At 37.0% G+C, this 17,524-nt stretch overlaps 1 protein-coding gene across 1 annotated transcript in view; it reads right to left on the bottom strand.

Moving 5' to 3' along the window:
* The window catches only part of LOC148822458 (von Willebrand factor D and EGF domain-containing protein), a 74,497-nt gene that overhangs the window by 25,291 nt on the left and 31,682 nt on the right, over nucleotides 1–17,524 (bottom strand). Inside the window, exons 11-16 of the mRNA XM_088930005.1 lie at nucleotides 16,324–16,538; nucleotides 14,755–15,731; nucleotides 6,979–7,115; nucleotides 5,708–5,869; nucleotides 3,208–3,312; nucleotides 1,933–2,047 (exon numbers count right to left, since the gene is read on the bottom strand). Of these exons, the coding sequence (XP_088786131.1) occupies nucleotides 1,933–2,047; nucleotides 3,208–3,312; nucleotides 5,708–5,869; nucleotides 6,979–7,115; nucleotides 14,755–15,731; nucleotides 16,324–16,538 (1,711 nt within the window). The remainder of the gene's footprint in view (nucleotides 1–1,932; nucleotides 2,048–3,207; nucleotides 3,313–5,707; nucleotides 5,870–6,978; nucleotides 7,116–14,754; nucleotides 15,732–16,323; nucleotides 16,539–17,524) is intronic.

Below are 17,524 nucleotides of genomic sequence, written 5' to 3'. Positions count from 1 at the left end.
CATATTATACCTAATGATCTGCTTGCGTTTGTCTCCATCATATGCATATACAAAATATATAAGAAAAATCCAATTATTAAATCAAAATCATTAACTTACCTGGACAACTAAAATTATTGAAACTTAAGAAGAATCAGAGCAGCAGTGATTACAACAGAAATACCTGGTATAGCAGGTAGATAATAAACAACAAATACACCCTGACAGCCCTGATATGTCAGACAGATGAGATACAACAATGCTAGTTGTTCCCAAGCTGCAGCATATTGGTGATAGGGAATTAGAATTATTACTGTGCGCAGAATAAGATGTGAGGTGACTGAGACACCCCAGAAAGCAGCTGATGAAAAATAGAGGAAACTATTTTGTATGACTAGGAGGCAAGTATTCAAAATATGAATGTGGAACATTAAAATGATGCAGTGTTTAACAAAAATATCAAGGTAACCTAAGGGATCTTTATTTAAATTTGTCTTGCCATTTAGTGCCAGAGTAAAAACAAATTTATTTTTAATCGTTCAAAGAACCCTGTTGGCTAATGGAAGAAATATCCACAGAATTATATTTTTATATATTTAAAATATATCATTTATATTTTACTGTATCAGTTATTTGCTATAGTTTACAATCAAAGTGAGTCCAGTCTGCAGTACATTGAAAATCCCAATCAAGAACCAGATGTGCAGTAACTCTGCCTTTCTTAATCTTGGCCTGGATTAATATGTGTGGCTGAATTGCTTTGTAGCTTTTTAAGCGCATTCAGTTTAATGAATGTTGTTCACATGGCATTCAAAACTTGTCAAAGGCTTTCATAAGAGAAAAAGAGACACTATTGGCATACCTGACATCATCAATTGTGTACAGGCTGAGAAAACAAGCATCTACAGTGAAATCAAGCATCTTATTTATAGACAAAAAGAGACACAAATTATTATAACAGTATTGCAAAAACACAAGACCTCTTAACAGCTGCAATGCATTTTCATACTGTTTTTCATCTTTTTATTCATTACAAACAAGACTTTGTTGTGTCAACTCTATTGATGACATCCCGTGATGCTAAGAGCTATTTCTCAGTCAGAAATAATTCATTATTCCAGGCACTGTGAAATTTGATAACTGGCTGCCTAACACATACTGCAGTTTATCACAGAGATTGTTGTTAAGCATAAATATAAAAAAAGATTTATATACATTTCAGCTTCTACAATTATATTTAAATATATTAATCAGGATAAATAAAATACAAAAATAATTTTATATAAAATTAATAAACTGTGCAATAATACTAATAATAATAATTATGCTGTACAGAGCAACGATAAATAGACACAGATATTATTTTAATTCACACATTTTACTATGAAATAAAATTATATTTTTGTAGTGAGCAGTTAATACATGAAGTGAAGTATATTAAAATTAATGTGTGTACTTTGCCTTTATGTACAAGCTTCTAAAAAGAAACTGAACCATTAAGATTTATTATTACATATGGAAAACTCATTTAAGAAATCACTTTAAACGGTCGCTACTTAGATGATTCATAAAATGATGCTAAAAGCAGGAAAACCGAGTTTGCGCCTTGGGAGTCATATTCTACCAGATTCTGTCTATTTTAACTATAAAAAATCTTTGACGTATTTATTCATGTTCTTTGCAAACATATTGCTTCACAATCTTGAGACTGTCACATAAACCACTCATACTACAGTAAAAACTAATTGTAAATTACAGTTTCCCAAAGGGTAATGACAATTCTGTATAAATCTTTTAATCGATTCTGAACTTTTAAGGATCCAAACAGCTGATTTTTGCAAACTGAGGAGAAATGCGTCTGACTTCCAAAGCCAGAATAACAAAAGAGAAGACACAAGTAGTCCTTGGAATCAGGAACTGCAGGGAGACAAGGAGACAATAACGTTGCCTTACTTTCATTTACAGACCATGTGAACTTTGAACTTCTGGGGTCACACCGCAGGCAAGGGCTGCTGGGACTGGAATCCCCTTCCACAAAACACAACCCATCAATGTTGCAGGTTTTCTCCTGCAGGGAAGGAAAGAGGTTGTTCACAAACATTCACAATAACAGGGACTCACCTTACAATCACCTAAGAGCTTTGGGACACAACTTCTTCATCGGAAGATAGGAAAATAGGGAAATAATCTACAGGAATGATTAGGCCAGGACAGGCTTTGGGTTTTCTCTTTCTCATTCAATGAATAATACCTCTCTCTTTGATTTCTTCTGGAGAAACACTAGTGATAAAAAACATGTATGAACAACAATAAAATACTGCTCCAGATTCAGTGTTAATATTGTAACACAACGGGGTTCAGGCGGGCGCCCTTGCCACAGCAGGTCAGCCCCCCCACCGTCGGGGGCTTGAACCCAGGACTCCCGCGTCACTCAACAGGGACCCAGCTTGTTGAGCTAAAGAGAGATCTCTCCCCAGCCCAGGGGCTGTGGTCCTGCTATCACAGGGAAGGGCGGTGACGTCACCGCTCTGGTAACCAGGCTATTACACAGTGCCTGTCAGCCGTATGCGTTACAATATTGACCCAAAGATCATCTGGGCTGGGAACAAGTACAGAGGCCTCCTCCTCTTGTTTAAGCTCCCTGGCTGAATGACTTGTACCAAAAAGCATCTTCAGCCTTTTGTGTTTTATAAACAGACTATAACCAAGGGACCTGTTAAAATCTTTAGAACGTATGTTTTTTTAGTGAAACAGGAAATGGCTTTTTTTTGCTTTCCCCAGTTTCTCATATGCTGTATGTACATACTGTATTCTGGCAATTACAAACAGATGCTCTGAAACACTTATGTCATTTGGTATGCAGCTGTAAGACAACAGCTTTGACAACAAAGTCCAGTTTTTCACATGCTTTTCTCTACACTGCTTTCATGCTTAGTAGTGCAATCCCCTTGCTGTAATAGCTAGCAACACATTTAGTTTGATTCCAAGGCCACCCTGGAACAAGGGATGAGAAACCAATACCAGCAGCTTCACTGCACTATTGCCTTTGTCATCCCTTAGGAAATGGAATGCAGCAGTTATAGTTTTAATGTGATTTACATGTTAAGTGTGATCCTGAAAACAGACAAAACACAAACAAGATAGATTTACTGTATATTGTATGCACAATCCTTCTAACATGAAAGTGCAAAAACAGCCAGTGGTTTTACCTTCTCCCTTTTAAATTACCTTTAACTTACAAAGCCCATTGAGAGAGAACTCGCAGACTTGGCACACACCATCATATAAAGTCAAAACCTTAGGGTCGCTGTACAAGGAACCATCATTAGTTATCTAAAAAGACAACAACAGAAAAACCTTGTATTGAGGTCAGAATTTCCATACAAACACAGTGTACAGTAGAAGGTTAAGCTTGGATATTCGATACATACCGAGCTGAGCTGAGCTAAGCTTATGAAAAAGGACACATTTGTACATTATTCAGGGCAAACTAACACCCACTAAATACCCAAAATGCAACCCATAAAACATGACAGACACAAACATGTAGTTTGGATGGTATTTTAGAAAGTCATCCAAGTGTGATTTAACGTTCTATTAAAATATAAAAGAAACAGAAATAATGATAATATGCAATGATATAATAAGATATTCTGATAATATCACAAAGGTAATTATCAAAGCATGATAGTGTTCTTAGAAAATATTATGTGTAATAGGATTTTGTGCAATAAACAAAAATGTTAATTATATGCAATTAAAAAGAATATCACAGAATATACAAAATTCAAAACTGGGATCTGCAGTAGAAGCTATCGAGATATGATAAGAATAGGTGCTAGCACTTATTCTTTTAATTTTCCAATTGGACAATAAGAGAAAGATGTAATGATCTATTGTTGTACTTTATAAAGAAAATGCTATTTTAATCCAAGTAAGAGATTTCTTTTCTTAATATTGGGTTCAAACAAAATCCAAAAATGTCAATAAAGTAATGTGTTCAACTCTTAATGCTTAAGGATCTTCCTTAACTGAAAAGTGCTGGTTGTTAAGACATTCTAATATTTTTTGGACCAGTTGGGTTAATGTTTGCTTGAGATACAGTAATTCAAGACCCTTGAGTTTGAATGAGGCATTTGAAAGTCAAGACACTGATATGCTCTTTTGTCACCAGCTGCAAAAGCAGAACAATATTAATAAAAGGATTGAAACAGAAAAATAAGTCATAAAAATACATTTACCATTCAACCATACAACAACAGTACACAGAGGTCTGGCAGATGATTTATCTTTCTTCTTTATGCATGGACTGGAAATATTTTATGGCGTGCAAGTCCACATGCTTTTCAGATTAAGCAGGAGTAGATCTGAAATTGGTCTCACAGACAGGACGCAAATGTAAAGCTCACATAATCACTTTTGCAAGGCAGTCTGATTTTACCTTCAGATAACCTTGAGGTATGCTGTATAGTTTTTTGCAGTACAGCCCTGAGATTTATGTTAATGAGTTTTACTATCAGGAAAGCTCTCTGCCGCCCAAGTTTACGTTTGATAAACATGCAGCAGGTATTGATGCAAAAGAGGGTGTCAAGCACAGAAAGAGCATTCTAATGGCTACTGCTTTCTCCTGTTGCAAGGGCTTGCCAGGATTATCCTGTTGCTAGTTAAAAGGAAGAATGTAAACTGATCTTTTCAAGAAAATGCAGTAAGGTAAACAATGCCAGATTCAAACACATTTAAGATCTACCTTCTTCTTTAAGTGTAAGTACCCCTTAAAATAAATTCATAGCATAGCATCGGTCTAGTTAAAAGTACTAAAGTATCAGTGAAAAAAAACTAAACATTTGACTTCAAAACTCTATGCAAAGTACTATGTAAAGAAGAAAAGGACTTTCATATTTTATCTAGTTTTATTAAATACTTCTTCACTCACAAATAATGAGGTCACCTTCTAGATCAGAATTCTTCTGGGTGATAACGCCTTCATTGAGATAAACCTACAATGCTGATAAAGGCCATAATGGACAGCGTGGAATGGATAACACCACTGGCAAGTGTTAGCATGTAGAAATGGAACTAGAAAATTAAAGAACAGAAAAAGATTCTTTGATTGTGCTGTTTATGCCATTACTTAAGTACAATGAGGTCCACATTCTAATAGGGAAGGAGACCCTCTTAAAACTTTAATAGTGAACACTGGTTCCTGGGAAAAGAACTGTGAGTAATCATCTCCACAAACAACCGTATTTTATACTCTGTAAAGGTGAGACTCACTAACATCCGTCATTGCTAAGTAAGTTTTATTTCTTACTTAGCAATGACGAAATAAACATATTTCTTGATGTTTTATATTTAACATCAAGAAATATAAAGAAAAATATTATAGCTTTTTTTGGGGCTTGTGGGATAAAGCACTTGAGTGTAGATTTAGAAAAACTCAGGTTTACAATAGTGGTCTTTTGATTGTTTTTTATTGTCACATTTTTTGTCATAACTTTTTTCAAGAACACAGAAAAGGAGTCATCATTTACTGTCATTCATCTTATTCAGGACAAAAGAGCAACTCACCGTAAGTGATAAGGGGTGAAAAGCTAAAATGGGATATTGGAAAATGATTTAGGTTTGACTGATGATATACAGTATAACCCACATTTGTGTTACCAATATTATTACTTTGTGAACCAATTCCCCCCAAATTAAATCTCCTTTAGAGCAATACAATATTTACCTGTATTTCCCATCTTGCAAAAGGCTTGTCATCTACCACAAAGTCCACAGTTTCCATGGTCATGCTGTGCAAAGGAGGAACCACACAGTCCACTGCCTTGGAGCTGAGGAATGTAGCTTTTGTCACCACTCGACCTCCACGTACCCACTCACTGTTGGTATACTGTGTAGGACAAAGACCATCTTTTGAAAGCGCAAGACTGCTACAGAATTATAACTGCAGTTTTCTGATGACATGAAAAGTGGCAGATAAAATCAGCAAAGGACAGTAAAGCATGATATATACTGTTGTTGTATGAATTTCCTGATTATGGGTAAATAATCTCAAGACTTACAGATATCCCAATGCAATCCATTAAATTATTTTGCAGAGAGGAAAATGAACGTTTCAGAGCAACAAGATTGTCTGACATTGTTGCCAGACATAAGCCTCAAGAAGCAGCATTGGAAATTCAACAGAGCAGTGCCACTGCAAAGTTCAGAGAATAGTTTTAATTGAAAGCTTGCTCCCTGTAAAGTGTTGAAGTGAAGTCAGAGCCTCTGAAGGCTGTATGAGTGCCCCACACTAACTTAATGCCTGCACCAAGCTGGTGAACTACAGGTTCACCACAGGGCTTCTCTACGAAGTGTCTATAAGTGCCACCAGGAAGCTGCTGAGACATGGAAAATGCTTTTTAGTATTGTAGATCACCACAGGGGCAGAATTAAATAGTTGTAAATGAGAAAATGCAGTTTAAATGACCACCATCCCCTCAGAAACATGATTCTGTTAAACACGAAAGAGTGAAACTATTGTAATGACACCCCTGTATGATCCATATTTGCAGTATTCATTATGAGTTCATTTTTTGTAAAATTCTACATTTGTTTAAAGAAAGTTATATTTTAATACACTCTTAATTATGTGACTGAGCATATGGAATGCACAGAAGATTACAGAACGAACAATGGTACAATCTCATTCTAGAATTCTAAAAAGATTTAATGTAACAAATGTGTATAATTCTGTATTATGAATTCTCATGCAATTCTACAGTGGGAATGTGCTTTAGTGTGCATATGGGATTATTATTAATAGAGTGGAACATGCAGCAAAAAATGTCCAATTTCTTTGCATAAATGATTGAGTTTTGCTATTACTACATATAAACAGATTAAACCATTATGTTAAAGGAAAAGCTTCAGTATGGACCAGTAAATGTTTTACAATATTTAAAATAGTGGATACAGAGTATATGAATATAATGAATGCCACGCCTTACAGGACCTTACCATCAATCTAGTAACTTGACAGTGCAGGTCTGGGGTGTCTATGAAGCCCAGTCCAAAAGCTCGAATATTGTTGCATTCATAAGCTCGTATATCACAGAGGCCACTGTTCTCCAGGTCTGTTATCTCAGGAGGCTGACCTTTAATCAAAAACATTCCTTAATTATTAAAATAAATCAAAAGCTTTCAATAGGCATTTATATATAGCACATATAATATTTAAACAGCAGTTTAAAAAGTAGGATACTTAAAGTCATTTAATTTTAAAAACATTCTAATTTGTTTTTATTCCTTAATGAGCATACCTTAGGCTAGAATAGACTGGATCAGCTGGCAAAAATGCGGTTGTAAAGGTTGCATATAAGCCTGGAGCTTAAAAATCACCTGATTCATTGAATTGCCAACATAATTTACCTGCTGCAGATGTGGCCGCTGGTTAAAATAGAACTCATGTTTCACCAAAGAATCATCTGTGCAGGGGAACAAGCATGTTTAATTAGCGGAACAGCAATCAGAAAAGATAATTATTTTCTGATGCTATGCGCCAACAGGAAACCAGTTCCATCATTCCTCACCTTTTGCAAATCATGTAATATTTTAAAGTGTTTCAGAGCATTAATTGGAGGGTGTCAGAATGATTCAGGTGCAGTAAAATACCATTTTGACCCATGGAAGCCTTTTTTTCACAGTTACGTAGATTTTAGTATGCAAAAGAAAAAACAAGTAATATTGAATCAAAATTGATTTCTGAGTGGTTTAACCTTAGGGAATGCGTGGTAACAAATTGCTCTTCCTTCAGGCAAGTGAGAAAGGGTTCTCTAATAGGGAGTGTATTTAATTGCCCTACTTATACTCTGATAACTAGAGGGAATTAGTTATCTAACACCAGTAAGCAACCAAAAGTAAACCAACCAAAGTCCCTACTGGGAAGCAATACAAAGATAAAATGTAGGATAGTTTCTGCATATAAGACATGAATCAGTACAATATTCAAAATTGAAATAGACCCTAATTCACGAAAGTTTAATTTGTAATTAAAAATAGAGCCAAATTCAATATTATACCTGATGTATTCAGGAATAATAGCATTCCTGATGTTGTATTCTGCTGTATATGGGTTTTCAATTCCAAAAAATAAAAAGGAAATTATACAAAAATAGCATAAAATAAATTAACAAAACAATGAAAAGTGTAAATTTGATACTTTGTTTTGGCAAATAATTTCTAGCACAGCAATTTGCTTTAGAACCTCTGTAATCAAGTAATCAAATAAGACACCTTCTGCATATAGTTATTACTTATACTTTGAAAAATGTGGGTTTTCTTTGGCTGTAATTTTGCATTACATATTGGGTAATGTGAATCCAAAAGGGATTCCTCTACTACTCTAGGGCCATTTAAAGCAAAATGTATTCCTGAGTTTTACAGATAACATGGAAATTACAGCAGCCTGTCAGTGTTAGGGATGATTAATACCCAAAGCAACTGTGGCTACAGAGGCTCATCTTAAAACATGTTTTTCATCACGTATTCAGTCCTCATTCTATCCATTTAAGATCTTTGGGTTAGAGAAAGACAAAGATTTTTGTCTGAATCTAGCAGTAACGCTGAAAGTATGTATTGCCAGTATACAGTATACAAGTTCATTGTAGCCTATCACAATATAAGTGGCTATGTACTGTAAGTGAGTGGAAATAAAACTAAAAAGACAATTATGTTTTTTTCTTGGTAGAGGCACAGCACAATGTGTCAAGTTAATATCTATTTCAAACAAAGTATAATTCAGTCCAAACCAAATGGTGCTACATCACAATGCACAAGCACAATGAATGAAAATAAACATCACCCAGGTTTGTGTCCTCTCCTGGGTCAAATTGTACCCCGATACATATAAAGAAATGAAGCGTCTTCGTATTTATCACTAGTTACATGTCCGGGCACACAGCTGTATTTGTCTATAAAACCCCAAGATTCGTCAGCTATGAATAATTTAGTTTAGGTGGGTAGCTGCGTCAGCATGCGTAGTCTGCAAAGGAAGAAGTAACAGGTTTATTCCATGTTGAAAAGAGAAGAGAGAAAAAAACAATGTTTCGGCTGTGAAGCCTTCTTCAGGTGTGAGAAAGACAGGGCAGACAGCAAAGATTAAGTAGCACAGAAGAGCAGAAGCTGGGAGAGGGGAGGAGGTAGGAGGGACAGAGAGGCAGAGAGGCCACTCAGGTAGTGCAAAGTGGAGAGGGGTGAAGAAAGGTGTGAAGTCAAAACCTGCATGAGAGTAGAGAAGATTACACCAAAATAAGTTGATCATTGAGAGAAGGGGGACGGTGTGAATCTAGTTTCAGGATGAGGTTGGTTTCTGTTGTCTTTCTGCTATGGGAGTTGAGAAACCCTTCTTTGAAAACAGAGACAGAGAGATCAGTGTGATCATGGCTGTCTGAGGTGAAATGAGAAACTAAGGGCTTGGAGAAATCTTTAATCTTCACAGCCCTAACATGTTCTCTGAAGCGGTCTCCTAGTCTCCTTCTGGTTTCCCGAACGTAGATAGCTGGGCATTTTTTGTAGGAGATACAGTAAACGAGGTTGCTGGAGATACAGGATGTTGTCTGGGTGATCTGGAATTGACCTGAGGGGCCTTGAATGAGCGTGTTGTTAGATATGTATTTGCAGGTGATGCAGCTTGCTCTGTTGCTGGGGAAGGTGCCTGGTGGGGATGATTGCCGAGTGCAGTCAAGGGAGCTTTGAACCAGAAGTTTACGTAGATTGGGTGGTCGGCGGTAAGAGATGATTGGGCAGTCAGAAAAAAGGGTACTGATGGAGGGATCGCCCTGTAAAATGGAGTAGTTGTTAATAATGGTCCTGGGGATTGAAAGTGTGTTAGAGTGGTAGAGAAGCAACAAAGGAATGCGGTTGTGTAACCGGGAGATACTGGTCGAGTTGATGATCCGAGGGCGGTTTTGACCCGGGTGAGGGCCCTATCGGTAACATGGGTGGGGTATCCTATGTTGATGAAAAAAGAATACATCTTGAGTGCTTGGTTCTGGAAATCCATGTCATTATAAATGATTTAATCTCCTGCCTTACTGATATTAAAGATTGGATCACTTTGAAATTATGAAATTCAGGAACATGAACTTGGCCTGACCCATCTGCACATAGATGGCTCTACAGTAGGTTCAGCCCCAATGCCTCAATATGTAATATACTGTAGGTGTACCGTTTTATCAAGAACTCCTTTTTGATTCATGTCTAAAACAGATTTTCTCCATCTTAGAAATATTTCCAAAACTGCTAAACACATTTGTTACTGTATATCCAGAATGGACTATTCTAAAGGACTACTGTCTGCACATTATCCAGACTTCGGTTTCTTCAAAATGCTGCTGCATATCACTTAACAAAACAAAAACAAACGGACCATAGAACTCTAATTTTAGATTTTTTGCAATAGCTTCCAGTTTGTAATGTGACAGACTACAAACTATTGCTTCTGACCTACAAGTCTGTCTCCTCTATATTTAAATGAACTGCTGACAACATACATACCAAGCAGAGCACTCCAATTTAAGGATGGCAATCAGCTAGTAATCCCAAGAATCACCAAAACAACTGCTGGAGGCAGGGCCTTTGGCTACAGGACCCAAAAATTGCAAATCGACTTCCCAAAACAAGTAGGATATTTTTTTAGTCTCTGTTTTTCTCATAATAATTTCTTGAAAGAGCTGCCAATGTTCAGATTGGGTTATATAAATGTATTCACCCGAAACTATGATCTTCCACCCAGTTACTGTAACACACGTACTCCTATTGCTCAGACCCCAGAGCTAGGAATCCAACATTGATCATGCGGGTCTCAATGGTATGCGACATCAGAACCTGGAACACTGAATCCAAAATGGCGGATCCACAGAACCTCAGCTACTTTATTCAGCTACCCCTGATGGTAGACATAGGACAGCAGGGTTCCAAAGCTTTACAGAGATTGTTCATGATCTATTATGATTGATGAACCATGAACTCATTGCCTGGAGGGGAAGCAACCATCAGGCCTGTTCCACAGAGGTTTCTTCACTCCCACTGGGAGTTGTTTTCCTCTCCTCCTTGTGCACTTGGTCAATAACACCATAAAAAGTAACACCATATGCAGATTAGTCAAAGTGGCTAAATTTTAAATCATCAAGACGACATAAATAATACACAGGATTATAGGATTTTCATAGGCATATTTTGCTGGATGTGCTCTTCAATGGCTTTAAATTGACATAAAACCCCTAATTTATTCTGCAATATACTATACAAAGAAAAAGATTAAAGAGGCAATTACTTCCATGCATGACTTAAATGAAGTGATTTCAGCGTTATTGTAAATGTAAGTAGTTCTAAAGTTGTCAAGGATATCATTATACTTATTTTAAACATTTCCATTTTCTACAACAGTAAAGTGTCCTCATTGTTATTCTTACTCTAAGTGTTATTTGTATTCTAAGAGCATCTCCCTATTAAAATAAATGTAAAAGGCAGACTTAGAGCACATGTGTTCAATAACAAAAGGAAATAAAAACAGAACTTTCTGCTCAAGCAGTGAGAACATCTGAGTCAAGTCATATCTTCAAACCAGGGTCATAAAGCAGTGCTCTCCAGACCATCACTGTGTGGTATTTCACACTGTGTGAAGAGGCAAGTATTGTTTCTCCACCTCTGTTCCAAGGCGAGACAGAATACATACACATAATGACTGTTGGGTTTTTAATGTGACAGCCAAGGGCATCTAGGAAATAAACAAGCAAAAACAGTTTCCTCTCTGATGAAGCATATGGCATCCAAATGAAATTGCATAACCCCTCATTTTTCAGATGAACAAAATATTTTTTATTGTTTTCATATTTTCCCAGATAACCATTGCCATCCAACCTCAGCCATTTCTAATATAGGGATTTTCAGAGACCTTTGTCCAGTGCTGGGCAGCTGTGTGAGAATAAGGCTAACTTTGTCAATGCCAGGGGTAACTGTTTCATTCTATAATGTTGTGCCACAGTCAGGATATTGCATGCTTCACACACTTCAAACCATCTTTTCCTGTTAAACCGTGAAACACTGACATTTTGAAAGAAACCTTCATTCAGAAGTTCTTACAGTATCTCCAGAAAAAAAGAGAAAGAGTAGGGATGGTGGAACAGACCTTCAAGAAAAGCAGCATCTGATATGAAGACGCATAGTCTCCTCACCAGCTTCTCATTTAAAAAATCAGGGCTGCTGGGAGGCAGATAGTGAAAAGAGGCTGCAATTGTAATTCTCAGCCTCACTCCCTGTAACATTTTCCATGCATTCCGTGCCTCACTTCTTTACACCATTAAGCACTGTAACAAGATCTGCCTCCTATCACAGTTTCCTTTCCCACAGAGTTTAAAGTGCTGACCTATATGTGTAAGGGTTTTAACTATACGCAGATAAATGCCTGTGAAGCTGTGAAGAGGGTTTTTTATGTATTTACAAGGAAGGCCCCAAAGCTGCTGATGTTTGACCATCACATTTCCATATCTCTACAAGCCAGCACACAGTTTTCTACTATCAGACAGTAGAGAGAGATGTCTTGCCATCTGATGATAAAAAACAATGATACCTGCATTTGCTCTGAGATCGAAGGACATGTTACACATTCTAGAGATTCAAACATGTCCTTCACAGTAAGAACTCATACAGAATTGCAAAAGGCCATAAGCCCTTGGTTGCTACTGAGACGGTTTTTCAATAGTACAATGACTGCATTAGCCATAATTTCCTTAGAATTTTGATAACGAGATGTCTGTAAATTTGGGCCACTAATTTTCAAGGAAGCCACATGGTGGCATGGCAGTTAGCACTGCAGCCTCATAGCTCTTGGGTCCTAGGTTCAAACTGAGTTTGTGTGTTCTTAACATGCTCATATGGGTTTTCCCTCAGTGCTCTGGTTTCTTTCTAAAAAGAAGCTAGCCACAGTAGGTTAATGGTAGCCCATACAGTATTTGTACTGTATGTGTTAACTGTGCAATGGACTGGCTGTAGTTCTGCCCAGTGACCTTTGCCTGCTATGCTAGGCTCCAGCATAATGTCCTGCCAGACACTGTCACATCAACCAACGGTTATAGGGTGATATACAGTACAGTATATAACTATAGAGTGATAGGGTGACATAGTCTAATAGGGTCATATACTGCATATCACTCTAAAAATTATAGCTACATGTGTGTTTGACCTCTAGACTGGGTTTTTATAGAAAAAAATATTGTATATTATTAAAATATTATATAATAATATAAACAGAATGATTCATCTGAGGAACCTTCCTCAGGCTGACGAGGCTTCTCTTTTCTGATCTTTCTTTTCACTCTTCAGTGTAGCCATATACTTGTATATTTTACACATCCCTTGTACCAGGGAGATTACAGTACACATAGAATAACTAAATCAATTAATCATTCTGCACATCAGAAAATTAACTCCACATTTTTCAAATCAGAATTTGAGAGGATGAAAAATGTTTCTTTCTCTTCCTGTAGGTTTCAAAACATTGATGTATTTGGATATATCAATAGGTGGTGCTACCAGACAGAAATCAGCATTAGGACTGTTCTGTGTACTTGAATCAATATTAGCCATACAAGCCATGCAGTTCTGAGAAAATGAAAAATATTTTGTAGTGAAGGCAAGTTTAATACAGATATAATTTAAAATGCAGAAAAATGCAAAGAAAGAGAGACACTAACGTCCTTTTGGCGATTTAACAGAGATCTCTGCCGAACCTAGCCAGAAAATTGAAATCACTGTTAGCTTCTGATGTGTTAAGGTATTATGCAGATTTATGCATGTGCCTCTTGTTCAGTCCCCAGTTCTGATCTCTATATACAGTAGCTTGCATAAATCATAAACCATAGAAAGGTCATACATGAAAACACAATGATAAACCAAACTCAAAGCTACAGTAGTGTTAATCTCATCTTTGATATGTGTTAAACTATAGTCAGCAGAGATGCACCTCAGGCAGTTAACACCTTGAAAAGGATGCAAGCTCAGAGCTTGTTTCCACTTTATTTAATGCTAATAAGCAGATGATTGAATTAATTGGGCTGAGAGCCAGATTTGTTCAACCTGAATTACAACTTCCACAAGAAGCTAAATTCTAACTGAAGTAAGAACGTGTGAAGAACAATATATTATCACATCTGCTTCCTCTCAAGACAGAAAACATGCTGTGGGACATTACACAGTATACACAAATGTGACAGCATGAAAAAGTAGTATTTGGCTTTGCTTCTACAGATAATTACATAGAAATGGCAGTTATGGTCTTATGATGTGCTATACCACAAAATGGGTTTAATTGAATTAAGTATTTAAAAATAGAAGGACCTTCAGCCAAGCAAATGGTATCCCATAAAGTCCAAAACCACAATTGCGTAAAGTAAGCTTGATCCATGGCACACAAAAGCAGTGACACCACATATGCCATTTAATAAAGTTTCTGTAGCATATCCCTATTCATCTAATTCAGCAATATACAGTTGCACTAATGTTAGCCATGCACTAATATCACCACTGTAATAGCAAGGTCTTGGATATACAGTACAGTACATTTCTTGATATAATATGTTCATACTGATATAAATCACTAAAAAGCAAAATGTGTTTAGAAGCAATATTCTGTTATGTAACTTTTTTAGCAACTAGAACAGTTAAGTGATATTGTTACGAATAAGATTTCAATCACAACTGTCAGTGTAGAAGGATCGAAAGGCCTTTAATACTTACTAATAGTAAGACTGCAGTCATGAAAAGTGTGGCCAAAGAAGCACTTGCAGCCCCATTCAGTGCAATGTCCATTTCCACTGCAGAAATTAGGGCACCTCAGTGCAGTGATGATTTCTTCTGGATGGCCTGTGTAATGCCCTGAGATCTGGGATTTTCTCGTCCTGTTCTCCAGAACCCTTCTCTCACACTCATTTTCGAGAAAAGGTGACATGCCAGCTTCCCATGCAAGGTCATCTTTCAGCTGCAGGTCTGAAATGCACATGTCAATGGCCTCCTCTAGTCTTCTTCCCAGGAGGTCTTTACAAACAACACCGATGGTGGAGTTGCCAAGGACTTCCTGGCAGATTTCTAAGGCTTTAACAGATGTCAGACCACTGGGAGTCGGCCACAATGGCTGCACCTCAGGCCGGCTCTGTGATAAGTGATCCTCTGGAAAGAAATATGTGAGGCCCTGCAAATCTGCTTGGCTCAGACTTTGGAATGTGAAGATTGGCAAATGCTCCTGATAGCCTTGTCTCCTCTGTCTGCTGAATGTTTGATTTTCCTGAGCACCGCTGATTGTCGCTGATTGTTTGAAGTCTCTTTTGAAGTACAGCTGAGCCTTCTCGGAAGAAAAATCTAGGCCGTCAACCTTTGGGGTTAAAAGTTCACCTTGACTCTTTTGACTTCCAGGGACCTGCATTTGGTTCCCAGGCTCTTTCACAGTCTGCAGTGTCCCACGCTTCTTGAGGCTACGCTCCCTGTTAGGGCTAAAGATGTACTCTGAGGTAACATCAAGAGAGGGAAAGACTGATGTGTAATCCACATTATCATTAGAGAAGCAGGATGCTACAGGTGAGCGGTCATTTAGACCAGCTGTTATGTTCATGGCATGGAGAGAGATGCTGTTTTCCTTCTGACACTTGCAGAAATTTTTCTTTATCTCTGCTTCAACAGCTTGTGGCATCATGTCAAATAAGCTCTCCCCAGGCGGTATCCTGACAAAAGCACAATGTGAATTAGAATTAGAAGTAAGCCACTACATGAGCTTCTAACATAAATATAGAGACATCTCATCCATTGTTTCAGGATTCTACAAATGTCAGATTTTCAGTTACTCATTTTATTGTTAATATTTCATATTGATAGCTTATAGCTGGTAAAAAATGAATAATAGTTTTTAATAGTATACTTAAGATTTTATGCTCAAAATGAAACCTTACTGCTCCACTTTTGATAGCAATTCCATCACTGCTCTTAACATCTCCTGCTTTTTCAGATTCTCCAGAACTTCACATAAACAAAAGAGCAATACAAACAAATAGGAGTGTTTGCTCGGCAAACTGCTAGCACAGCCTGCTATTACACAAGGTTTTGTTCTTAATCTTAGACAAATAGTTTCTGTGTTTTTCATGATGTCTACCTCTTGGCAGCTTAAACTCAAAGACACAGCTCCATCAGAAGGTCAGACAGCAGCAGGTGACCAGCAATTCACCACTTCCTATTGCTGTGGATCTTTTTAGATGCGATGATTTGTGATTTCCTACTGTGTACCCAAACTCACTTTTATTACTTATGAGAGTCAATTACCTCCATTCCTCTATGAATTCCTCAGGGTTGTTACTTCTATGTGAACCTGGGAATGTAGTGCCATGAATGCTGTGGAAGTCATTCTGACTGTTTCTGTCAAAGATGCCACACAGGCCTCTGGTATTGTTGAAGTCCAGGCTGGGAGCTCTCACTGACAGGCTCATGCCCCAGTCACTCACATCTGCCCGGACAAAGGCACCAGAGGGGAAGACAATCTGGACACGGGAACACAAACAAAGATTGCACGTGTATAGCAATTGGAAACACCCAGTGTAAAGAATATCTATCAACGGAACTAAACACAATACCCATCATTGTAAGCATGCCATGTTTTTCACAAGCAATAATAATGCAGCACATTAATGAAAAGAAACATTTCTATATTGATGACAAATGGAATATCTTTAAAGTTGTGAATTTCAAATGTTAATTCCATAGCTATGAAAGCTGCATTTCTCTCTGAACTTTACACATAAAACTTCAACGATTTAAAACCACAAAAGCTGTGTACAATAAGGCTATAACTAGTACTGCAAAATATGTGCTCATGTTTGACACCTCTGGACATAAAACTTTAGTTTTAGGTAAGTGCTGATAACTTTAAAATGCCTCTAACATCTTTCATTATAACTGTCAAAGATTCAGAAAAAATCTATAATGTTGAAAATGTTTCTCATGTGAAAAATAATTTTCATTATCCCTATAAAAAATCCGCAAAACACATATATCATTCAAAATGTGTTTGGTGCAATGATTTTTTATGGGTTTATGGGTTTAATAAGGACACCATAAGTAACACATTTTACAATGTCCTGGGCATTTAACTGGTAACTTACTCCATGTTTGCTTTGAATTAATGTGTACTGTAACATATATATACTGTATACTGTACACAAAAATAAATTATCTCCTCATCAAAACTTATTTGTAAACTCCTATATAAAAAGATTATGATCAACTTTCATTAACCTCAGTGATCTAAGTAATGGCTACTGTGCAAGGGACTAGTCAGGTAAGATCAATGATAATAGAAAATATACTGTGCTATTAGTTGTGACATTTCAGAATGTGATCTTTGTTTCTGCATTTATCAGATTATTTTAAAAATTTAAAATGGGTAACTACCACGTAGCTTTCACATAGACCTCTTTTATAAGCCTCACTCATCTTTTTCTGAAATACATCTTAGTACTGTATATCT

Source organism: Atractosteus spatula, chromosome 13 (genome assembly GCF_055471065.1).
Source record: "Atractosteus spatula isolate fAtrSpa1 chromosome 13, fAtrSpa1.hap1, whole genome shotgun sequence".
Classification (NCBI taxonomy): domain Eukaryota; kingdom Metazoa; phylum Chordata; class Actinopteri; order Semionotiformes; family Lepisosteidae; genus Atractosteus; species Atractosteus spatula.
The sequence above is the reverse complement of the archived record's forward strand: the minus strand, read 5'-3'. Positions and strand labels throughout refer to the sequence as shown.